Source organism: Pezoporus flaviventris, unplaced genomic scaffold (assembly GCF_033815535.1).
Source record: "Pezoporus flaviventris isolate CSIRO_AGI_PZ_B2104156 unplaced genomic scaffold, CSIRO_AGI_Pfla_v1 ptg000212l, whole genome shotgun sequence".
NCBI classification, from domain to species: Eukaryota; Metazoa; Chordata; class Aves; order Psittaciformes; family Psittacidae; genus Pezoporus; species Pezoporus flaviventris.
The window spans coordinates 576,289-602,559 of NW_026892760.1; the positions used below are offsets into that span (position 1 = coordinate 576,289).

The window sequence follows — 26,271 nt, forward strand, 5'->3', positions numbered from 1 at the left end:
AATATTTTACAATAACAAGCTTGGAAACCTAAAGATTATGATAATCGTAGTCATAGACATGGCAACTATGTCTCCTAAAATCTGTTCCACCTTTCATAACTTCTAATGAATCTTCTAGCACTCTGCAACAGTTGTTGCTGGTTTTATACCTAATCTTCTGATGACACAGCATCATTGCTCATCATGTAACTTCAGACTTCATAATAAGGAAAAGTTAGGAGCATTTTCATTAGTATCAGTGTTTTGAAAACTACAGAATTTTGACATAGAGTGCAACCAGGCCTGCTTTTCATCCTGAAACATGCCAGATACATACATACATAGAAGAAGCACCTAAGCCTATGACACAGTGGGAAGAACTTGAAAATAAGGAAAATGGGAAGTGAACAGAAATAGTCTAGTAAGGGAAGGAAGAATCAGAGCAGGCAAAGACTACCAGAAGGAAGACAGGCTGTCTGGCTGTGGGAGCAAAGTGTCTGTAATTCAAGATTCCTGTGATGTGAAGATCAACAATCATGCTAGTGTCCCTCACATGCAAATCAGGGAGTCAGGTACCAAGTGGGTAAGCAGAGCAGGAGGAATTTCATTCCTCCCAACAGCTGGGCTCAGATTTAGAGTTGAGATTTCTGTGTAAAATATTTCAGCAAATATAAGTACATACTTATATAAGCAAGATGTCTTTTTTTTTCTCAAACAGTCTCTGTCTTTGAACTCTATAAAATTCTTTGCCTGAGTTAGTAGTTAATTACTTTTAATTACATTGTGGCAAGTAGTTAATTACTGATGGAACACAGAAAGCAAACATTTTAGCTGACAAATACCTCAGTTAAATCATAAACTGCAGCAAGTACCAGTTCTCATCAAAATTACTATGTTTTCCACCTTACCATGCTATGTACCTCTTTTAAGTAAGCCTGTAGTCACACTTGCCTGAATGATGAATGCCACTGGCTCACTCTGCACCCTCCCTTTCACGATGAATCCTTGATTTGTCCTATCTGTTGCCACAAATGTAAATCTGTCAATCTGGGAATCCCCACCTCCGTGCTTGTATGCAACATCCCTGTTGTCCACATCTTGCTGGGTGAAATTGTGCTGCAGTAGCACAACCCCTCGGTAATAGAGATGACCGTATTGGGGCAGCTGAGCCAAGAGGAAGGTAAGGTTTTCTTTGGCAGTGTCTGGGTCTGAAAGCTGCAGGAGGTCAGGAGAAAGGAGTGCCATAGTGCCTTCCACTAATCTTAACCCCATGTTCCTAGACAGTGTGGGTAAAGCTTGGTCGACTGCCTCCAAGGAGATCTTGAATGTCCCGTGCTTAGTCCTTATTCCATTGCTGATGATGAATCTGGCAAAGAGAGGCAAGGTAGTCTTCAGCATATGTTCTTGATTCACCATGTACTGAAATGAAATGACAATACACACCTTTACTACAGGACTTGCCTGTGTTGATACTTTAAAAGTAGTAGAGCTGGTTCGAGCTCAAAGCCAGGCTGTGGGTGGGGTGGGTGTATGACTTAAAATCATGAAAGCAGATGGCTAGGTATATGTCAAGAGTTACAATTGCATCTGTAGCAATCTGAGTAGATGCCAGAAGAATGGCTTTGAGGATGTACTCATCAACCTAGTAATCATAACAGAGCTGATCTAATCTGCTACCTTAGATACAGATGGAGCAGATCTAAAATGGCAGGCTGGCTGCGGCCTTAGTGCACCCTCTGGCTTACATAAACCTTATGAAGTTGATCTTGTACGGGACACTGTCACAAACAGTTGTTTCAAGCACTACGAGGGCCAGCCTAACTGGCTGCTTTTCACATAGCATGCTTGTACCATTCAGAAGTGAAATGGGAACTGGTTGACATTTAAATTACCTGCCTCCCCTTGCTCTCTTGGCTGCACAGATCAAAGAAGTATTTAAATAATTAGAGGGTCAAAGCCTGGCCTATTGTTGCATGCCTTGAATGTAAGTGACCTTCAGTTAGGTCATGGAGTAACTTACTGTGTCACGCAGACTGTCCATCTAAAATTACTCACTGCCTTCACCAATGCTTGATGATTAGGCTTGATCAACTTGTAAACTGGCAGTATGCCATGTAACAGATGGGAATGAGCATAGGCAGACCAGGAACTATATAGCAGTTAGAAATATGTTTACTGAGGATGGTATTCCCAGCTGGGAACCTAGAGACATCTGTCTGCACTGACCTAGTGCTATTGTGCCAATAGTAAAAGGGTTGTGCTATTAGTAATTTAGCTGAAATCAAATACAGAACTAGAATGATCAATAGTGCAATGCTAAGTCAAAAAGGGGCAAAACACATTCAGTCAAGACCTTAACCATTTCTCAAAGAGTCTACAAGATTGCAGCAGAAGTGAGTTTCCTCTGGTTCTTTTGATGGCTGTAAAATAATTTGGATGATTTAAGTGAAAGACTTAGATAATTCCATTCATGAAACTGAAGACTCATCCAATCTTCTACAGAGCACCAGATAGGAGGAAACCTCTGGGATATATATCAGACTGAAATTTACCATGCAAATGTCATACACCATTTAATTTCACAGGTGGTGAACTGCCTGTGTCCAAGATGTCCTTTTTTCTGCACTTTGGGAGATTTTGGTTATTTCTGTTTTATGGCTGCTTCGTCATTTCCTTAGGAATAGAGAGCAGCCAATATTCTCCTCACCCTAATGAAATTCAGGGGACAAATCTCAGGCACATTTAGGAGGACATGTTGCGTGATTTGATTTCACCATTACCAACATTTCATGCTTTCTGCAGTTTGATGGCAACAAAGTTGGCTGCAGGACCTACCATCTGCCATGGCATTTAAAAGATAAAAATGGAATCATAAATAGTGCCAGCTTATTACAAAATCGAGCCGGCATGTCAAAATGGAGGACATTAGCATGTTCTTTTCATATCCTGCTGCCAGCATCTGATGTCAGGTTGCTAACCACTTGAAGTTGTCTGTCCAAACAAGCACTGCCAAATCTTTCTTCCAAGCCACCAGCACCAAAGAATACAGGCAAATTTATGTCTGAAGGAAGTACTTCAGTGGACAGTAAAAATTTGATCAGTTAATCCCTCCTCCCCCTATAATTACCCATGTAATTAATGTAACCATTCCTTGTTCAAGTAATCATAATACTCTACCACGATATTTGTATGTCTACACAAAACCAAATTCTTTTCAAATGACAACATCAAGGATACTAATTATTGTGATTTAAATAGTTATTGAATATCAATATTTATTAAAGCGTTATAAACTCACTTTTATAGGCTAGTAATCTTACTTTTCTAGTTTTGTTCATAGCCATTGACCTAAACAGAAGACACTGGGTTTATCCACATGCATGGTTTCCCTGGAATCATTTGGTCTGCTTTTCGTAAGTGTGGTATAGAGGTCATACTCACTTAAGCCACTCCTACAGCCTAGGGTTGGCGTGACTGCAACCTTGCTTATATAAGCCAATCCTAGTTTTGGTTGTAGTGTTTCACAATCGAGAAACATAAAGCCAGAAAATATTTGTTCACTTTTTCTGTTACAACTCAAGTAGATAAGACAAGTATCCGTTACATGGAATTTAGTGGGAGGGATAGTTTAAAATGTTTAAACTAAGGAAAATTCCAAAATTACTTTTGGCTTAATTCTAGATAATGTCACCTGAGCTGCCCCATGTCATAGGGAGATTTATTTAATGTCTCCATGCCCTGCTTGCTTGACTTTCCTGCAAAATACCTCTCAAAACGAATGACACAACATGCTCTCTAATCTTCATCATGCATCATGGAAAATGCCATTTACATCAGGAATCTAGTCATAATAGAGTGTAAAAAGTGGTTGTTTCTAAATTTCAACACTTAGAAGATAAATCCTTAATTTTTCTTGGTCAAAATTGAAAAAACAATGAACTTTTCATTTTGGGTGGAAAAACTGAATTTTGTAGAAAGTTCATTTTCTGTCAAAAAATGCTTTCAGACAAAATAGACAATGCTAGCAGGAAGCAAGTTTGTTTGTTTCTGAGAGGTTCTTTTCCCCTGAATTTTCTCTCTTTTACAAAACCGTCCCTGAGACTTGGAGCAACAATGTGTATGCTTTGTCTTTACCTGATGATAACTCATTACATCATTTCACTCTATAAACAAGGGAGGTTCATTTAAGAATAAAATAAGGAAGTATTCACTTTAGGCTAAGCAGACCCAAGAGGAAAGTTCAGAACTGGGTGAAAGTAAACAAATATCTCTAGGCTGCTGAACTGGATCTATAGGTAACAAGGTTTACCTCAAAAATCCGATTGTCTACATGAATTTCTGAGCTATTGTGATGTGAAAAATAGGTTAAGTGGACTGATTTTCACTTTGTTCAAGAACCATTTATGGATTCAAAAAGCCTGGAGCCGAATTAGTATGATAAGTAAGAATAGACAAGAAAGAAGCTATTCAATACCTGAATGGACCAGTTTTACCACATCCAGCTGTAGCAAGAAACCAAAGGAAAATTCCACAAAGTATGTTCTGAGTCCTTCTCCAGCACTTATATCTTTACAGATGTGTATGGGTGCTATAATACTATTGACGCTAGTATGATTGAGTGAATGTGATCTGGCTACAATTTCAACATCAATTAGAAAATGCATTTATTCACAACTGTGTATATTATAGTAGAAATATCTTTGCTATCTGAATACTCTGAATTCCCACAGGCTTTCCACCTATTTTTAATTGTTTTTGTTTTTTCTGTGTTGTGAGTTTTTCTGAATACCGAAAAAATCCAAGGGGGAAAGCTCAGGAGGTGAAGTGTTTGTTATCCCTTACCTGAATGTATCTTCAGGAACAACTGCCTTTGTATTGTGAACATAGCAAACTATCTGTCTTACTACATCCATTTGACTGAAGCTTGTAATGGGGATGCCAGGATAGCTGACATACTCTATTTGTCCATACTGGGGTGGGGAGGTTATCACATACAGAAGTTCCTCTGGCATGTCAGTACCATCCAGTGCAAGGAGGACGTCGGTTGTAATGTAGCCCTGATCCCCTTTTGGCACTGTAAGAGGCTTTATAAAAACAGCAATGTCTCCTGCAAGATAGACAAAACACTAACATAGTCATATTAAATCATAAGTTGATCTCTTTTGCATTATTTAGCCACATGCAAGCCATCACCAGCAGAAAAATCATAGGGCGGTATGATTATAGGGAAAGTCAGTCTGGAAGGTACTTCAGGATCTCTCTAGTCCAACCTTCTGCTTGAAGCAGGGTCAGCCATAAGATCACCCATAACAAGGTTGCTCAGGTCTTTATCTATTAGGGCTTGAAAACTACCAGGGATGGAGACAGCACAACCTCTTTGAACTTTTTTTCCCATTTTAGCAGTGTCAGGTTAAATTGGTCTAATTTCAGTTTCTAATAAGAATGCAATAAAGGAAGAGGGACCATAAGAATAGAGCATAAGCCTGGGAGACCTAGATGTTCTTGAAAGGCTTTTTGTCTGCCTTATTACATTCTTGCAGTTTTCTTGTGCTTTTATTCAAACATAAATCTAGTTTCAGAAGGATATTTTCAACTCTATTTGAAAAGTAGCTGAGAGTCCTGAGAGGCAAGGTGCAACACACTGCCTTAGGCAGTGCCTTTTCCAATCCCAGGGCCACTTCTTCACCAGCAGGAGCATCAGGGCTCTGGCCAGAAGTGAAATCCATGCAGAGACCTTTCAGGATCTGCAGGGAGACTTGTCAAGGGCCTATATAATGTTCAGGGAAGTATCAGGACACATATTCACATCATCTTTGTTTCAGAAACAGGCTGTAAAATGTCAAGTCTGACAGATCTTTACCCTTTTCCATGTCCTTGATATTTATGTAGAACTCCACACCTGGGGACCTGTTGTACCCGTCCCACAGATAAAATGTAAAGCTGTCTTGGTTCTTTGAGCCTATAGTTCCCATATGGACATATCTCACAAGGTTCATATCCAGGTCTTCCTGACTGCACTTCATTCCATTTTGGAGACTTATCCAGCTTTGGCCTACCTGGAAAGAGTAAACACCCTTTATTAAACAGATAGTCACCTATGCATCCTTCTCAGTTACTTTTACTCCAGGAAATACATTTCTGCGCACTTCTTTTTGAAAACCAACAAGATGAATATTAAATGGTTCCTGACCTAGCATATGTTTTCTATTTCTTAATTTCACAAAGCTGCCTTTGGTTCCTTCCTAAACCATACCTAAAGGGATATCAGAAGTGAACCCATGGGAAACTTCAGGAAATCAGAGAAATTGAGAGCCCCAGAGGTTGTCCTTTGATGGAAAGAATTGAATTGACAAATAAAATTTCCTGCTTTTCTGAAGATAGCACAGTAGCTGGACTGATCTGTGTATTTGACATTTAGCCTGCAGTAACAGCGTCAGTTGCTTTGGAGCAAAGCTTATCAAGGACAGAGAGCTCAAACACACATGGGTTCCCTGAATGTTCAAACTGTCAGACTTCAGCCAGTGAGTGGGATCCCTTTAATTCACAAGTCTCATGTGAGTTTTGGTCATGGACCTGTTGGCATGAGTCCAGAGGAGGGTCATGAAGATGCTCCAAGGGCTGGAGCACCACTCCTATGGAGACTGAAAGAGTTGGGCTTCTTCAGCCTGGAGAAGAGAAGGCTCCGGAGAGACTTTAGAGGAGCCTTCCAGGACCTAAATGGAGAAAGCTGGAGAGGGGCTTTTTTGTTAAATCAAGTAGTGACAAGACAAGAGGGAATGGCTTTAAGCTGACAGAGAGTGGATTTACGTTAGACATCAGGAAGAAATTCTTCATGATGAGGGTACTGAGGCCCTGGCACAGGCTGTCCAGAGAAGACGAGGATGCCCCATCCCTGGCAGTATTCAAGGCCAGGCTGGATGGGGCTTGGAGTGACCTGGTCTGGTGGAAGGTGTCCCTGCCCATGGCAGAAGGATTGGAACTAGATGAGCTTTAATGCCCTATCCAACCCAAATTGTTCTATGATTCTATGATCCTGTGATCCACAGGTTCTTACAAGGATCCGACATCAAAATACTTTCCATACTTATGGGTCTTAAAAAATGATTTATTTTTTTTTTCTATTATATATGCATGCAATTTAAAAGAGGTATTTCCTCTAACTTTGTTCCTTCATGTGGCCTATATTTGGTCATTAATGGTCAACTTTCCTTCCATTTCCAAACTTTATTTTCTGCCTTTCTTCTTTCTGTAGCCTTTTAATCTTCTTCCTTTTTTCCCTTCCTTCCCCTTATACTTTTTTTTCTAGCTCATGATTTATCCCTCACTCTTTCACACACATCTTCCTCCATTCTTTCTGAATCCTGAAGTAACTGAAGTAATGGCTTCCTTGTCACTTTTTTTGATCAAGAACTTTCCCCCTTCACCTCTGTCATCTTTGACACTTTGTTTTTGCCCTCCACGTGCTGATTCTCCCAGCGTCTCTCTCCATTGTCGCCTTAGATGATCTGCTATGCTTTTCACCCTCTCCTTCTCTTGAGGATCTGGCCTTTACTGTCAAAGCCTGTGAGACGGCATCGTTGATTGGTTCAAACACTCTTTCAACAGTCAAACAGGCCATAGCTGTCTCCTTCAAAATGTGACAGACACTTGGGAGAAAAGGAAGATGAACTTCATTCTATCCAAAAAAGAGAGAGTTGTTTGCATGCCTGCTTTTTGTTGAAGTACAAAGACTAACCTTGAGCTGAAGCTGACCGTTTTCTGGAAGTCTTTCAAATATATAATAAATTCTCTCCCTGGGGGTGTCTTTATCTTCTGCAGACAGAACAGCACTGGAAATTATTCGAGTTTCGCCCATGTTCACCTCTATATCATCCTTTCTGCAAAAATTGAAAGTCATGTATTGATGCAGTAAAAGAAAAGTAACCTCTCTGACAATGTAATTTCTCAGACCAGCTTCTCCTTAGAATGGTGAAAAATAGCAAAGCAGATACACACAGCAGTAAGGGATTTATCACATCTGTCTTAATCTGGAATCTATTCCACTTACCCTCATAAAATCTATAAGAGGGTGGTGTAAAAATATAGGCTGAATTGTATATTACTGCTACGATATTAATACTGGCTCCAATGAACTGATTGTACACTAAAGACTGTCTTTCAACTGACTAGTCTGTCACTTAATCTTGAAAAGGTACTACAAAGGTGTAACCAACTTCTTCTTTATGCTGTTTCTAGCACCAATATCTCATCTTGAGAAGAAGCTTTCAAGGGGAATGTGCCAGGGCCTTACCTTCCCCAAGGGCACTCCTTGCTACAGGATGCAGTCCAAGAGCTGACAGATTGAGCTTTTGGCACTCACTGTTTGCCAGCTAAAAACATCCCATTGCAAATTCTTCAGTCTGTTCACCACCACTAATGGAGATGAGACCTGAAACTCCCTGAGGTGAAAGGGTGTCCCCAGATCAAAAGGTGAGAAAAAGCTTACAAGTATTGTCAAATGTTCACCTGTAAAACCCTTCAGTAGCGTAAGGGAGCTCCTACCCCATGGCAAAGATGTCATGACTGAATGTAGAAGCTAAACCACTCCAACGCCAAACTGAACACATTTCCTCAAAGCACTACTGCTTAAATACTGGGAGCATACTGTGTATCAGTGGAAGAGTAACAGGCAAGAAGCAGTAACTTCTTATAATGAAATAGATATTTTTCAAGTAGGTGGCTCACTGTGTGTTGTTCATCACAGGAGTGGCAAATGGTGAGTTCTAACAACACCAGATGAGGCAGCAAGAGTTTCTGGATCCAGCTGGGCAAACCTAAAAACACTTGATTTCTTGTACTCCATCACCTTCCTTCAGAGAGAAGGGGTGGAAAATGTTGTATCAGTCTTTACCATATGAGGAACAAATAGGCAATTATCAGTATGTGATATGAATTCATAAACTATATCATTTATTCTAACAAGAAATGGACACTCTCTCTTGTTAGCATTATGTGATCCTTGATAATCTTTCAACTATAAAACTAAAATTTGTTAAAGCAGGAAGCTCTGCACAGTAAACAAAACAAAATATTCAAAATTCTCTGCAATGGGAAATGTATGTCTGATCTGAAGGCAGGCCAAATATCCTGAGGGATCAGAAATGCCCACATTATTGGCAGCCTGCTGAACAGACTGTGAGTCGTTTCTGAAATGCAGACTTCAGAGGTTCAAGCTATGTGCCCAAAGCTTTTGGGTTCCCAGCTCCCCATCTGCCTGACTGGGACTGGAAACCAGGCAGGAAGATGGAGGCCCTTATGCTCTGTAGCAGAGCATTAGCTAAAAAATGGGGATCCAAAGGGAAAAGCCCCTTGTTAAAATGTCCAGGAGGTCCATCTTTCTCACAGCCAGCTGCCTATCTGCAAATGGTAAGCCAAGCAATTTCTGAATATGTCTATTTCATTTCTCTTTCCTAGTTTTGAACTGTAAGGGAAGTTAGCATGCATCTTTTCAGAAGCTGAATTATAGCTAAGAAAAGAGAAAATAAAAGAATCATTAAGATGAAAAGCTTTCCCCTGTGAGGCAACGAGGCATCAACTTTGTGGATTATCTCATGCCAAAATACATAAGTGCTTTCAGAAAGATGTTTTAGACATGCAGTTGTCCCAGGGAAGGGCAAAGCAAAGTAGCTGCAGTCAATACCATGGTGGTCAGTAGCTGGTAGAGGTGTGCAAACATGACAGCTCTCTGACAAACATCTTCAAGTAAGCTGTAAAAGGCAAAATAAGCATGCTCCCCCACTTTTTTTTTTTTCTCACTGTTCTTTTAATGTTGAGCCACATTAAAGCATATCCTTATTTCACTAGAAATGTTTTTGTTGAACAAGCTGATAGAGACCCATATGGAAACATCTGTATTGACATTAGTCTGTGATTCTCCCCATGAGTCGCCAATTTGCTGTTTTGATCACTTTTGGATCATTTTGTCTAAACTTATCCCTCTGTCAGAGACAGGAACATGTGGCTTACTTGCTCAGCACTGGTTTCTCATCATTAACTGGAATGACCTTTACTGAAATGGTTCTGATGACTTTATGTTTCCCATCTGATAACTGGATTCTAAAGCTGTCAGTGAGGTTTTCGGAATTGTCATGCATGTACATCAGCTTCATTCCTATGCAGGGGGCGGTGGGAAAAAGAAGAGAGGGAGAAAAATGGAAAAATCAAATAAATCTGACTGCAGCAAAATCTCTCACATCATTTCTTTCTGTTTTCCCCTCACCCTTCTTCCATCTCCCTTCCCCACATGACCTGTCACAGCAAGCTGGTTTCAGCTACCAGAAAATAAGCTTGGTGAGCCGATGATGTTCATCATTGTCTCAAAGACACCAGCATGACTGGAGAAAGGAGTGACTCCCTCCACAAAAAGGTCTCTGTTGGTCTGAAAAAAAGGCACATTTCTTCTCCTCTCTTCATTCCAATTTATTTTAACAGGGACCATAGCAAGGGTGAGACTATCAGGCAACACTCTTCTGTGCCTTAATTCTCAGGGATCTTTAAACAAGCTTCAGGGAGGACAGCTGACCTTGTGGCTGTGATCATAGCCAATCAGAGGATCTGGGCTGACGGTAGCTTGGTCACCATTGTGGACGGGAAAAGAGAAAAACCAAGCAATTGGAAGAGAAACAAAAACAGCACTTGGGAAGGCTGAGGAATTTGGGGTGAGAACTTGACACTTCTGAAGGTTCCTATTAGGCAACAGAGAAAAAAAAATCTCTCCTCAGGTTTTGAAGGGGCATAGTTCCCAGGAGAATCTGCTCCAAGATTTTGCCAGGCACAGAGGTGAGACTGAATGGTCTGTAGTTTCCCAGGCCTTCCATTTTCCCCTTCTTGAAAATGGGGATTATATTTCCCTTTTTCCAGCCATTGGGAACTTCACCTGACTGCCATGATTTTTCAAATATGATGGACAGTGGCTTAGCAATTTCATTCGCCAGCTCCTTCAGGACCTGCAGATGGATTTCATCAGGTCCCATGGACTTGTGCGTGTTCAGGTTCTTAAGATGGTCTCGAAACTTATCCTCTCCTACAGTAGGCTTCCTAAACATCATCTTGGAAATACACATAAGGCAAGTGACTAAATAAGTGCTAAAGGTTTCTTACTGTGCCACCTTGCCTCATTAAAGAGATGAAAGACCAATGTCAGAAGAGTGCTGCACCTACCATTCTTCAGTAGCTCCATGGAAAAGTCATGAACAAGCAACTCATGGCTGTGGTGGTCATGGTTGATTAACTGTCTGTAGTATAGAATATCTTTGCCATGAACTCCATTAATAAGGAACCCGTACAGAGGCCTCTGTACAACCCCAAATACCAAATGGTCTTGAGGCACATCCAGATCAACTGCATTGATAACAGAAAGATCCAGCTCTTTCATCTCCCCTTCTTGAACCTAAACACGAAAGAAAAAAATGTCAAATTCTTTTACATAAAAGAATCTGAGAATTTTAGCTCAGTTTCCTAAGTAGGTTGTTACTGTGTGTGAGTTTGTTTTCTCCACCCATTTCCCAGTCGCTTTTGAATCAGCTACTGATTTCAACCACTTTAAGTGACATAGAGAAGTAAATGGTTGCAGTGATGAAAAAAGAAGGTGAGATAAGGAGTTTGTAATGCCCCAATTAATAGAAGAGCTGTTAGGTAAATAAACTTCATATTAAGTGCCAAGGAGAAAGAATTTGAATATATAAAGGTATGCATGTATAAATAATTGATGCATATACATTTATACAAGTCATGCATTTTTTACTTCACAGTAACATTAGTTTACACTGCCTTAGCATGGTTGCTAATGTTGCTCTTCTCAAGAGCCCCCTCTGCCAGGGGAAGGCAGAACTATTATTTATTTTAAAATCAGTCTTCAGAGAGGGGACAGGCTAAGCCCGAAGCATAAAAAAAACACAGGAAAATATAAAAGCTCTTGAGAAACCAGAAGCAGCATGAAGATCCTTCTGCTTTCCAGATTATGTGTTTGTTTAAAGATTGAGCACTTTTTTTTTCTCTTAATTGAAAGTTACCAGAGCTGTGCACTAGTACAGTCCCATTGCAGCTCTCTGTTACCAGTTTACATGGGATTTAACGGGGCTGTTTCCTGAACTAGGCTGAACTACATGAGCAAAGGAAAGATGTAGAGGAACAAGTGTCAGAGCAATGTTCTTATCTATGTGAAAAAGTGTTTTCTGGTATAAAATAATTCTGTAACAGACATTTTGATTATTTCCTTACAGTAATATTTCCTGCTATGAATTCCGGGACTTCATCATTGGTTGGGTTGATCAGCACATAAAATGGAGTCTTTGCGGAGCGATGCAGCCCATCAGTGACATAAAGCACAAAGTGGTCTGCTGTCGGTTCCATTTGCTCATGCCTGGCTTGTACATAGTTTATATTCAGAGCTTTCAGGTGCTTCAGCTGAAACGAAGCTAGATATTTTAAAGAGATTATGAGTTAACACAATCTTTTCCAACCTTCTGGTCTTATCATAAAAAAAATCTGAAACTGTGCAGTTCTCAAAGAAATATCTTGGATTTTGCAAGGGTTTTTATAAGTTTTCAATTATTTTTTTGGCTGAAAGAGTTACACTGCAAGTTACCGCAGGACACGTGCCCTTCCCTTGAAACACAAATGCTGCTTGTGGGACTGCAACTTTATGCTTCCCAGTTCAGTCTGCAGAACAGAGCTCCCCCAAAAAGACCCAAATGATGGGTAAGACCTGGGCTCTAAGTAGTTAAATTGATTTTCACTTGACTGATCTGGTCTAGCTGAAAGTATCCCTGCTGATGGCTGTGGGGTTTGGAACTAGTGGAATTTTAAGGTCCACTTCAACACTAACGTTTCTATGACAGACCAGGAAAATGAGGACCAAAAGGCTCAGTGGTTCCGAGTGTCTGCCTGGAGACACTGGTAAAAGCTGGTAGCATTACAGAGCATGCCACAGTCCATTTCACTGAGGATGAAACTGCATTATAGTGTTTGAAGATGGGCAAGGGAAGACACCCAAGCCAACCCACATCTCTATCACTTCTGTTACTTTGTCTTGAAAACTAACATGGGACCCAGGCTTTTCAAGTTCTCAGCTAAAGCATTTAAGTGACAGAGGTTTAGGTGAAGGGAAGGGCAGGATCCTTGCATGGGGGATTGAAGGCAAAGGCAGAGAGAGAGCAGGTTAATGTCTCGTATTGTCACTTCTAATCGACTGCAGCTGGAATGCATAAAGCAAAGACTGGGTTATTTACTTCAAGTGCTAATTCTTCACATTTTCAGATCTGTAGTCTTCCTTTGAACTCCTCCCTCACAGTCCCATTTGCTCTGCATTTGCCAGCACCTGCCTTCCTCAATAAGTCCATATTAATGTACACACCACCAGAGCCCACAGCACCAGAAGCCCTCTGTATCTCATCTACTTGATTACCGTATGTCACTAAGACTTACCTATACTTATACCAATGTTGCTCTTCTCAAACCCAGGAGAAGGCAGTATATTTTCAATGTAACCAAACTGAGGAGGAGAAACCAAGACAAACTCTAAGTCATCTGCAGTGGTGTCAGGGTCAGTGGCAAGCAAATGGTTTGTGGTAAGGGCTGCTGAGGAGCCCTCCTCCACCACAAACCTTGCACCTGCGCACAAACAATATGATAAGCATTATTGCTCTTTTAGCTCATTTTGCTGTTGCTTTTGTTAATACAAATGAAAGTAGTAACTAAGGGGGAAAAGACAACAAATACTGAGTTACCGAGGGGGTTTGGTTTAAGGTTTTTTTTCAGTGCCTACACTGTCAACCCTACTTTTGCCATCATGTATGTAGAGAGGAAGGGGATCATGAAATTATTTTGCTGGTAAATCATTAGGTATAGTCTATGTGCTGCTCAAAATCAGTTGTTACCTGTGTTAGTCAGAGCATTAATTATATGAGAGCTGTTCTGAATTGTTTATAATGAATAATATTTCATGCAACACTGCTTAATTTCCCTGTTGGGACAACGCTTCATTTCCAGAACATTACTTGGGTTAAAGCCTGCCAATTATGAAACTACTCATACATATGCTTAGATATTCTCTGAGATATATAACATATATTTTATGCTAACAAACAAATGACATTGAAAAAGGCAGGCATAAAGAAAGCATACCTTTATGTGTATACTACAGACCTCATTGAAAGCCCAGGAAGTCAATGGAAATTTTGCACAATGAGGTCTGTTAGGCTACATGTACATTACCAAAACTATTTCCATTTTAACTAAATATTTTTGATTTTGAAAAGTATTAGTAAAAATATGGGTTCAAATCTATTCGATTGATTGCACATATAACATAAATTTGGCTTCATCTATTAACAGAGTTAAATATTGGTATTAAAAGATTCTCTCCTTTTATATAAGGGCCAGAGTCTAAATTTCTTTTGTAGATTTTACATGTAAAAGTAGATAGATACTTACTTTATGTTATTGCATAAACAGTGCATATGACTATTTTCTGGACCTAAGTTCAGTTCAGAGAGAAAATATTGATCACTTTTACTCAGACATAGCTTACTATAATGGTTTTGGCTGAAGTGGGGTTAATTTTCTTCATAATAGGTTGTATGTGGCTAAGTCTGGGATTTGGGCTGCAGTGTTGGTAATTCAGCAATGTTTTGGTTACTGCTGAGGAGTGCTTATACAGCCGAGGCCCTTTCTGATTCTCACACCACCCCACCAGTGAGCTGTCTGGGGGTGCACAAGGAGTTGGGAGGGGACACAGGTGGTGCAGCTGACTCTTACTGTCCATAGGGATATCCCAGAGCATATGGCATCATGCTCAGCCTGCAAAGCTGGGGTAAGAAGTAGGAAGGAAGGAACATTTGGAGCAATGGCGTTTGTCTCCCCAGGTAACCGTTAACATGGAATGCTTTCCTGGAGATGGCTGAACACCTGCCTGACCGTAGGAAACAGTGAATGAATTCCTTGTCTTGCTTTGGTTTGCTGGGTGGGTGGCCAGTGAGTTTTCCCCTTTTAATGCTGCTGTTTCTCTCCCCAATAGCACCAGGGGGAGTGAGTGAGAGGTTGTGTGGCGCTTCGTCGCTGGTTGGCGATAAACCATGATGCCTACGTATGTGAAGCAAGGGACATGCATAGGTGGAGGGGAATAGATCTGAACACTTATCTCTAACCACATGATTAAACATGCAGCTGAAGAGCCACAAGCAGTTACTCACACTTGAACCTGCAGCTGAATTTGGTGGCTATACTGTACTAGCAAAAGAAAAAAAAATATCGATGGATATTCTGATTCAAAACTGTTGTATGCTGATCTCAGGTAACTCTTTCTGATGATAAAGAAAAAAACCCCAAATAAACAAACAAATAAGTAAAATCCCTGTGTCCTTAGCCATTACAGTACTGCGTAAGCCCACATTATAACTGTGTAGTGAGAGGAATCTTTCACCAGTTGCAATTGATGGAGGCTGGTTGTCCACTGGAAGTACAGTAATGTTAAGGTCATATACTGGAAATGGATCTTGAAGCGGAACTGGAGGAGAAAGAGGTCCATCATAACAGCAGTCTTTCACATCTATGCCAGCCTCACTGTCAGAGACAATGAAGGTTAAGATCTCAATGGAAGGAGTCAGGCCAATCTCCCCACCTGGAAAAAATATTGCAGATCAGAGTAAACGTTTTACCAAAGCTTCATGAAGAATAGTTTTGTATCCTGCAAGGACAGTCTGCAGTATTCAAAATCAGAAGAAAAAACAAAATTACTAGAATTCTTAATTCTGGCTGGTGGGGGTGCTGTTTAGTAAAGAATTTGGTTTGCTGTTTGCAATTAAGTTTAACCAGCTTCTATTCTAGAATAAAAGGGTGCAGAAAAGTATGCAACTAAGTATTACTAATAGTTATAACATTATTCATTCAATTTTGTAACACTATATTGTAATAAAATTGCTAGTAGTACTCATAATTCTGTTCTTTGTTCACTAAGGCATTTGCAAATCATACATTCATGCAGAGAGTTTTTCCTTCATTCCTTCTCAAAAAATGTAGGAAAAGGTCATTCTTTTAGATATGTATATACGTATATATACTCTCTCTATGACAAATGGTAATATCCACAGTGTTTCAGAAGAAAACATTTTTGCACACCTAAAAATGCGTGTATTCGTATATGCCTCTTATTCCTACAAAATGGACTATAACAAGGGCTGTGCTTTGTATGTGTACTTTTTTGCAACTGTATATTATGCCCATATGTAATCATGTTGAAAATGTGGGCTGATACAGCACAGGACTGGGAACTACCACCCCTTGCAAGAAGCGTCTGTGGCTGAATGCATTTCTCAGCATTTCTGGCAGCCTGTGTCTTGCGTTGTTGCAGGATATTTCTAATATGCTGTCTGCAAAGAAGGGACAGTGATTCCCACCATCTCTTGTGATATCTGCTGTTAGAACATTTGACTGGAGGCACATGCAGAAATTTGGGAATGAAAAAACGCCAGCACTGCACCCATGAAAGCAAGTTTCTGCCCTTCATTACTCTGAAAAACACTGCCATTGAAATAATGTTCCTGGTATCTTTCGGCTGCTGAAGAAAAATTTGTTATGAGTGGCCATAATCAAGTACTTGCTTCTCTTCTCAAATACCAGCTGCTTATTTTAGATGGGGCCAAGCCTGAAAATTTCGCATATATAGCACAAAATTACAGACTAATTACATAGAAAACCACAGCCTTTGAAAAAAGAGAAAAAAGCAAACAAGACTAAAGCTGTCATCAGAGACATAGAAGACAACCTCTTTAATGCTAATAAAAATATGACATTAAATAGGAAATAGGGTTAACTGGCCCTTGATTTCAGTGTGTAATTAAAAAAAAAAATTTAAAAAAAAAACAAACAGTTTGTTTTTTTTTTATTTTTTACAATAAAACCACAAAATAACATCTTTTTAGCATTGTGGTTCTCCTGAAGAAAATCTGATCATCTACCTTGTGGTACAGAAAGACTATAAACAGTCCAGAAATGGACAGCCATCTAGATTGGAGAGGCAAGCAAGTAGTACTTCAGGCTGTTAGCAGTTTTCTATTAAAACACGGCATCCCAATTTACAGTATTACATCCCTTTATTTAAACATGACTCTGGAAAAAGGTTGAAGTGGGCTTTTTTAATGTCATGAAACAAATAAAAAGGCTCTATTTTGTACCTAATTCAACAGTAATACCCCCCTTCCGAAAAAAAAACAAAAAAAAATACCAAACAAAACCAAAAAACTGCCGAAGATATTTTACCAGGAACAATGAAAGAAATCCTCTAAGGTTATGATATTTCCATGGAGCTGTTCTAATAATTTTTTCACTTCAAACAGGGATTTGGAGAGCTCATTAAAACATTTGGTAGTTTTATATCATCAGCGCTCTTTCAAAGCCACCTTATTTTTTTCCCTGGACAAAACACATGTGGTTTCTCAGCAGTTCCTGCTGAGCTTCTGCAAAGATTATATGAATTCTGGTTAAGATTTCCTTCCAGAAAACTCTGTGACCACCTTCCAGCCAAATTCTATCATGAACTCACTTACTGGTGTGCTTATATGTGACTAAACCAGAGATTACATCAGCTTGGGTGAACCGATCCACAGCAATGCCAGCTTTCCTCACCAGCCCATGATAGGGCTGGCGAGCCAGAGTAAACATCAGTTTCATGTCATCACTGTCTGCATCTGTGGCATAGATGTACTCTGAGGAGAGGACCACTTCTTCACCCTCTAGGCAGTGGAGCACAGGAACAAGGCCTGTCTGTATAACAGGTGGCTCATCATTCACAGGCAGCACCTAATCAGAAAAATAAGTTAAGATCTTTTATCCTTCATTTCAATGGAAAGCTGTTGTTTTAATACATTGCCTTCCATACTGCTCAAACCAGCAGTATGGTGTCACGGCCAGAGTACACTGAGCTTTCCTATGAACCAAATGAAACCAGCTGAATTAGGGTCATGTTAAAAATTCAAAGACAAAAATAAACTGAACTAGATAATTGCAGCCTGAGAAAAATCTCATTCCCCAGATTTAAGTACATAGAGAATAATTCCAGGTTAAAGAACCCAGACTAGAGCAAGTGCAAATGCCTTTCAGCTAGGACAGGCCAAATGTCTCAATTTGCCACATAAACCTGATGCCTAACAAGTCCATTATCTTCCTGATGTCTAACAAGTCCATTATCTTCCAGTTTCCAAGAGAATGCAAAGACTTTCAGACATCAAGCTTTACACTCTTCTACAGAGTCAATTGCTTTCAGAAATATGTAACACACTGACCTTGACCTGCAGAATGAACTCTACAAAGTGGATGCCATCTGTAGCTGCAAAGAGGATATCATCAGTGAGAGTCTCAGAGCCATTGTGCCGATAACTGTGAAGGAAAAAAAAAGAAAAGAAGAGCTACACATATTTCACATAGACAAAGAAGCTCTGCTTTCTGCTTTCTGGTCATGACAGAGTCAATATGGATCCTTCCCAATATAAAAAGCCAATCCCTGTGCCAGTGTGTCCATCTAAGACTGCTTATTCTGGATTAGGATGTCTTCAGAAGACTTGTGGGGTCTCCTACATGAAGAAAACTGCCAATAAAAACCAGACAACAGCTGGGAAAAAGGTTTCACTGAGGCTTTGTCATCCTTGTTCTGGCTGCTTGTGAGATGTCTGCCAAGCATGTATGCCCTTGCTGTGGTAGGTGCCTACTCTGACTAATAGATGGAAATGGAGTCAGAGAGCTCTTATTCTGCATGCATGTAGGAAATCAAGTCTCATTCTTGCCACAGATATATCAGCAGCATTTTCATCTCTGGGTTAATTAGCGTTAATACAAGTTTTCTTGTAAACTCACAAAGTTTAATAAACATGTGATTTCCTTAAAAGAAAAAAGCTGCAAGCCACTGCCTTCTTCACAGGAGCTGCATGTCTGAATACAGAATTTGCTTCTTCATCTGCATGGGGCAGTGCTATATAGGGAAACCTATCTAAACCAGACATGGTCACTAGCTCCCACTTTCTGGCGACACAGCAGCTTAGCTTCTGCAGTGATTGTTGCAGTCCTGAGGATCAGCCAGCAATCTTGGAGCAGCTCTGCCAGAGCTGTTCTATGGTGAGTATTGCTGGCTGCAGCCCCTGCACCTCACCAATTCATTGCAGGGCTTTCACTCATCTGACTGGAAAACTCAGCCACTGTAAGAGGAGAAGACAGCCACTCTTCTAACCTAACTGCCAGGGTACGCAGATCCCCACAGGAAAGCCTGTCGCCCTCATTGACAGGAATGCCATCCAGTTCCAACGTCCCATGCTGAGGCTGTCTCTGCAGGAGGAGGAGGAGATGCTCCTGTTTTGTGTCCACATCAGAAATGAGAATGTGTTCCTCTGTGACAGGGCTCAGGCCACCCTCTTCCACTCTTAAATGGTTTGTATAAACCTGCATGGAAGAGAAAATGCTTAACTCTCTTTTCTATTGCACTTCCCAATATACACCAAATGGCAATTTCAGTTTGCTCCAGTGTAACGTATGACACCTTAAAAAATAAAATGCCAATGGCTGTGTTAGGAAAACCTAAGGAATTTACTAATAGCAGGCGCTACTACACGCAGCCCCTTCTCCATCCTGTTCAAGGAGGCTCCTGGCCTTTATAGGCAATAGGCAGAATAAAGAGGAAGGATGCATTTTGTTAACCAGGATATGGCATACATATTTTTGTACAGCCACTCAGGCATTGGAGGTAGCCCTCAAATTATTCAACACACAAAATCACGTTGCACACTCACCACACTTTCCCCTCCACTGTAGTCCCAATGCAGGCTACATTTAATGCACTGAAACCCTGATCCCATGGAAGACTTATTTTTCATTTCAGTCAGAGCAAGACCACTTTCTGCATTTCTGTTTCTACTCAGAGCCATTTCCAGTCCTTTCCTCTTGCCTTCACCACCACCCTACCTCTGGTGCTTGATTGTCCACAGGAAGAATTGTAATATTGAAGCATATCCCATGCAAAGTGCCACCATGCTGATTGCTGACAGAAAAAATAAACTGGACATGCTGAGGTTCAGGCCCGATGTCCTGCAGCGGTGGCATGTAAGCAATTTTCATATAGTTCACAGCATGCTGCAAAAAGAGAAGAGGGGTGAAGGTAAGAAGAGATAATGAGAGAGCCATAAACCCATAATTTGGGAGAGCCAAAACTGACATTAGGGACCTTTCTCACCCCCCGATTAGATGGAATCTGAACTGCCAAAATTAATTCCGTAAACTTCGCATCTACTCTTTGTATACTGGCAATACCTTGATTAAATGCATCTTTAGTTACCAATCAAGTAAGTACAGGTTCAAATACTCAAACCTGTAGCAAAAAGCACAGGCACAGTTTATAAATGTTGACAGAGGTGATGGCCTGTCTCCTTGATGGATCCCTTTATGAATGCTGGCCCAAAAGCCTTTTCTAATGAAATGTTTTCTTGTAAACTAATGAAGTTTAACAAACACACAGGAACTGCATGTCTGAATACAGAATTTGCCTCCTCCTTTATTTTCTTTTTTCCAAGAGAAGGCTGCTGAAAAAGGCCAAAATAACCACCAAAATCTGGCATCCAGACACCCATATTAGGCACCTGATTAAGGATTTGTAGGCTCAGAGCTCCCATTATGGCACTGCGATGATCATCATTATCATCTATTACAATTACCTTATCAATACATCAGGATATAAACCAGGGCACTTTACTAATATTCGTAAGACATCCATCAGACTAAGTGGAAACATAGCAACAAAATCCTGAAAGAGGCCTCTTTCAGCCTGTATCAAATCTATTGGTGGAGACACTGAGAATAAGCAGAAAACTCTCAAGGCCTCATTTTTTCCTTCATCTTAAAATCATGCTGGATCCAAACACAGGCTACCCTAGGAAACTGCAGCCCCTGCTGGTTTCAGAAGGAAAGTTATGTTTACATGTTGCAGAACTGAAGCATAATGGACATTTCTTTCAAAAGCTGGAATTGAATTATAAAAGTTTTTATTTTTAACCTCTTCCTGCCATAAAGAAGCTGTATACTTGTAACTTTCAAATCGTTTAGAACAGGTTTTAATGTCAGGTAATATATAACAAACCTGAGCAAAGGACCGCAGTGCAAGAGCAGCAGGGTCCTTGACTAGTTTGGGGATGGTGTCCACCATAAAGAGCTTCCCAGCATCTGAGTGGCTATACAAAAATAAGTATGTCACATCCTGGTTGCAAAACTGAAGAACAGGAAAACCAACAGTCACATAGCTCAGTCAGTCTTGCATTTCAAATTAAATTCCCACCCAAACTATATTCTTTCTTCTGTACTTTCTATTCATGTAAACATTATCATAGAAAACTGACTACAAAAAAATGTATATCAGGATGGTCATGAAAATTTATTACATACCTTTTAAGCAAGCTCTGGGTTTGATACAAGTGTGTCTCTGTACAGCCCAGATACCAATTACACCTCCTGAAAGTCCAGTCCATCACATTCTTATTACTTACAAACCTGCATTTACTTTTATGTAGAAAAATAAATTATATCATGCATCTTTAAACTTCTGAAATGAACCCATCTCCAACAAGTGAGCTTTCCAACAGCGGTAACCAGCAAACTAGATAACCATGTAGCTGTTTGACTGAATAGGGGACCAGCATAAACAACCTTCTTCCCAATTGCATGCTGATCCTCTGCTATTTGAGGTCAAAACTGAAATTGATGTTCTTCAGCTTGAACTGTACAATGGCTGGATTTTAAACTTTTCTATTTGACAAATTGTTGCAAATGCTGTCATGAATTCTCATGAATTTCCTACCAGTGAAACAGCATCAATGACATGTAGATGGCTAATATACCCCATTCATTCCACACACTCATTGCCTCCTTAACTAGTTCTGCTTTCACTGCGCCCCGTGGGTCCAGGACCAGGAGTCCTTTGCAGTGCCATGGTGATAATAATATCCTAGAAAAAACTATAGCACCTCATGTTCTCAGCCTGGGGTAGGCCCAGGTCAGTCCCACTCCATCAGTAAGAGACGTGTTGTGACTTGTGCTCAAGGCTGCACAGGATCTCATATGGCAGTGTAAAATGCAAGTCCAACAAAAGGAAAGAAAATATTTCAGGTGCTTTCCTCCTTATTTCTTGCTAAACTATGGGGCTTTTTTAATTACTCCATGTATTATTCTGCTGCTTTCAGCTTTAGCTCACACTTAATCATCAACAGGGAGGTGCACCATCTGTTGCACTTTAAGTAAACAATTGAAGAACCTGATACACAAGAATGCTACTGCCACTGAGGCTGCTTCTCTTACGTAAGTCATTGCCCAGTCCCACCTGAAAGATATGGCAGGTCACACCTACCCATGTGTGCAAGAGAAAAATGGGGAAGTGGTTATGGTGTATGTGAGTTCCCTGTCCTGATCTTCCACATCTAAGAAGTAGAGATGTTTCTTAGTTAGGTGAGCAATCTCAGTCTCCTTAACAATCAGGTGACGGGTCACGCCCGGGGCTTCTCTGGGCAGTTGATCATCCACAGGGATTATGTGCACCACCATCACCTGAAATCAGGGAGAGAGTGCAATCAGCAGACGTTCATCTCAAGATGAGATTGTCCAAGCAGTTGTTTATAAACATGCACACAGACAAGTAAGTAAATCACTGGAATATGATATGCAGGATGTGGCTATCATGCCCAGTCATGAATACATGAGCAACGGAGATACACAGCAGTTAAATGCAAAGCCTATAATTCTTAGTAGTTTCCTTTTAAATTGAAATCAAAGTTAAATTCAGTATGTCGGACTCCTGGGTGAGTCAGTTCTTCTCAGTTGACTTCAGGAGGGCTGTTTTGTTTGTTTGTAGAATCTCCAAATCTAATCTGTTTTCAACATTTCATTTTACACTGCAGCAAAAAGCCTTTGCAATGACCTTGTCTCTCTGTGGCTCAGGAGAAAGAAGTACCCTATGGGAAGCAAGAACAAGAGCTAGCTCTGAAGACCATTACTTGTGGTTATGACCAGGGTAGCAGCAAACAGAAGAGATCCATACCAGTTTGATTTTAAAGTCTATCAGAAGGCATAAAATCATCATCCATTTGAAGGAAATATGCGGGGCTCTGCCAAAAGATGCTTCATTTTCATACCTGTGGATCTGAGAGATTGGGGGGTTCATGGCTATCACACAGCACAAACTCAAGGTAATCTTCAAATACTTCTCCTCCCAAGTGATGATAATACATTATTCCATCAAATAAATCCTTCTGAAGAAAACTGCTGACAGAATACCCTGTTGAATTGAAGAATATATCTTATATTGAACAGTGCATGATTTTAATAACTCATAAAAATTATGTTAGCTGTGCAAGTAACTGGTGAAGCAAAATGTCCTTTTTCTCACCCTAACTAGGGCAAGTCCTTTATTGCATTGTCTCCCACATTTCCTGAAGATCATCAACATCATTTTTTACGTCTCTTAAAGATCATTCAAAAAATTATACAACACAGCAAATTGGCCTAAAGTCCTGTTCAGAGGACAAGCAGCCTCTACAGTCTAGCACAGGAATTTCTGAGTTCAGTTCAATGAAAGGAGAACTTTCTTCCCTTTTAGCATCATTAGCATCACCTAATAACTTTGAACTTTGAACTTGTCAGGGATCCTTATAGATCAAGTAACTCCTGACTAGCCCAACTTTTCTGGAGGAGGAAAGTACATCAGGCAAATAGACTGAAAATGAAAGAACTATGGGATAAATTGTGTTCACATGTACAGTTATCCTGGTGCCAAGACCAACTTTCATTAATAATGGGTCTCTACAAAGAAGTCCAAATTTTCCATTATTTGTTCTGAGCCAAAATAAATTGTCTAATCGTAACATTTAATGCAGTTTTAAAAAGCGAGGGGGAAGGGAGGGATGAACAAAGATAAGTGTACTATTGTGGATGTGTTTCATTACCCATCAGGTTTGGTCCTGGTTTCTTCATGATTTCTCCAGCCTGTGGTGGCTTGGTAATATTGAATAGTATGTAATCATCACTGGAATCCATGTCAGATGCATGAAGCATAGAGCTCTGAATCAGGATCATCTGTCCCTCATGAACTTCTATGACCACATTGCTGATAAGAAATGGAGGGCTGTCATCTTTAGGGAGGATATTGATTGGAAACTTATGGCGAATACTGTGGCAGCCATCAAAAATCCTAAATACCACAAAATCCTTAGTAGAATCACTGTCATCATGATGGTAGTGAACGACTCCAGCCTGAATGTCAGAGACTGTGAATATGAATCCTTTCCCTCCTGTCAAAACAATGGAAGAAAACACGTCAAAAATGTCCAGTTCAGCCCAGAGAAGAATCCTTCCAATTTGAATGTTATTAAGAGAGAGAGAAAGAGAATGCATTTCCAACAAGAAGAATCAAATGTAATTTTTCCTACTGGAAACAAGATTGTAGAAGTTGGAACAGTTAATAAGAATGAAGACTTTGCAACTGTGCTAGCAAAGAGATTCCTCCAAATGTCCACTGAACTAAAGCTAACCAGAGATATAAAGGATTTCTAACTGCAATTGTTACCACTTTAATTTCAAACTTTACTTTCTTATCAGAATATTTTATATGTACTTTAAGCATCAAAGAGAATATGCTTTATAATTACAGATCAGCATTTCATTTCTGATTCTTGTTTTTCCTGTATACTGAGGCTACTCTATAATAAGACGATTTTACAGATCTGCTTCTATAAACATGTTATGTACACAGACAAATATTCATGCAGGTTAAAGGTTTCAAGAATTGAAAGCTGATGCTGGAAGAGATGATCTCCCCAGGGTCTCCAAGGAATATATTGCCTTGCCCTCCAGCCTGTGTAACATCAGCTGGGACACACACTCACTCTCTTTGCTCCTTGCTTGAAGAGTATGGACAAACTTTATGATGGAGAAATAACTACCTCACCACCAGAAATGACAGCAATTACAGGAGAATGATCCTGCAGATCAGCAGTAATTTCCTGAGATGAAACACACTTCTGGACAACTTCTGTTTCCATTAAATTCCAAATACCACCTTCCCCTTTTTTTTAAATACTTGTATGTCTCTAGGCTATGCAGTTTACATTAATACATTTAACTACCAAAAACTCCAGCATTGACAGAGGCAGCATCTTTCTACCCTGCCAACAGCAGAGTGACATTTTAAACCTAACCATTTTCCCAAAGAAAGCAGCACTATGCTGCCTCATGAGACTTCAAAGCAAAATTACTAACGAATTACATCTAATTTAATTGCCTCTTTTTGAAATAAACCTTAAAGCTTTCAATAAATAGCAACACTATCCATATGCTGTCTGTATTTGCTAACAAATTAAAATCACTCCTCATTCCTTAACATCTTCAAGAAAAATGTAAGAAGTTACAATACAATGACTGCATTTTGCCTAGGTCATGCCTGCTCAATGATAGCATGCCTGATTCCTTTAAAATTTTAGCATTGAGATGTAAATGTATAGTAAGAAAGTAAAAGTTAAGTAGTAAAAGTTTAATGTTAAGTAAAAGTTAAGAAAGTTAAAAGTTTAAAAGTATGATATGAAAGTAAAAATAAAGTAAAAGAAAGTAAAAGTTTAAGGTAAAAGTAAATGTATGTTAAGAAAGTAAAAGTTTAAATACTGAATCTTTCAATACTCTTGTATTCTTGGGCAGAGGGAGCAGAGCTCCCTGCCTGCCTGCCTGCAGCCGGGAGTGCTGCCTGCCTCCATACATGCTGGCTGGTCTTGCCCTTTGCTCTGGAGGGTAAACCTGCAGAAGACTCATTCTCAGGCCCCAGAATTTCTTGTTTTCTTTGAGGAACCCAGAGCAATATACGGCCATGCTGGTGTTAGTCTTGTTTTTGCAGTGGCATCACAGTACTATCTGTCCTCATTTTGCCTCGGTGAGACAGGTCAGCACCAAGCATGTTACTAGGTGCATTGGCTCACTGGGCTGAACTCACCTCCAATGGAGAAATTAAGAACCAATTTAATTTTTAAATGGAAGTGGTGTGTAGGCAAAATGCCAAACTTGCATTTAAGGGCATGAACAGCATAAGTAAACTGCTTGCAAAAGTAAAGCAACTGGTTTTCTTTATGAGCTTGTGATTTTTTTTTAATTTCTTACTGTGCATCCAGATATTTTCTTCTGTTCCTTTACTCTCATGTAAATCTGGCTCTTAGGCTGGCAGCCCTCAGTAGGGAGTGACATAAAACAGAC

The 26,271-nt window shown here is 40.0% G+C and overlaps 1 protein-coding gene across 1 annotated transcript in view; it reads right to left on the reverse strand.

Moving 5' to 3' along the window:
- FREM1 (FRAS1 related extracellular matrix 1) overlaps nt 1-26,271 on the reverse strand; it is a 64,223-nt gene that overhangs the window by 19,840 nt on the left and 18,112 nt on the right. The window contains 17 exon segments of the mRNA XM_061441237.1: nt 883-1,345; nt 4,822-5,086; nt 5,840-6,035; nt 7,715-7,856; nt 9,985-10,129; nt 11,179-11,407; nt 12,238-12,434; nt 13,444-13,629; nt 15,440-15,637; nt 17,562-17,814; nt 18,297-18,390; nt 19,235-19,443; nt 19,963-20,130; nt 21,131-21,221; nt 22,391-22,587; nt 23,172-23,314; nt 23,982-24,326. Coding sequence (XP_061297221.1) covers nt 883-1,345; nt 4,822-5,086; nt 5,840-6,035; nt 7,715-7,856; nt 9,985-10,129; nt 11,179-11,407; nt 12,238-12,434; nt 13,444-13,629; nt 15,440-15,637; nt 17,562-17,814; nt 18,297-18,390; nt 19,235-19,443; nt 19,963-20,130; nt 21,131-21,221; nt 22,391-22,587; nt 23,172-23,314; nt 23,982-24,326 — 3,521 coding nt within the window.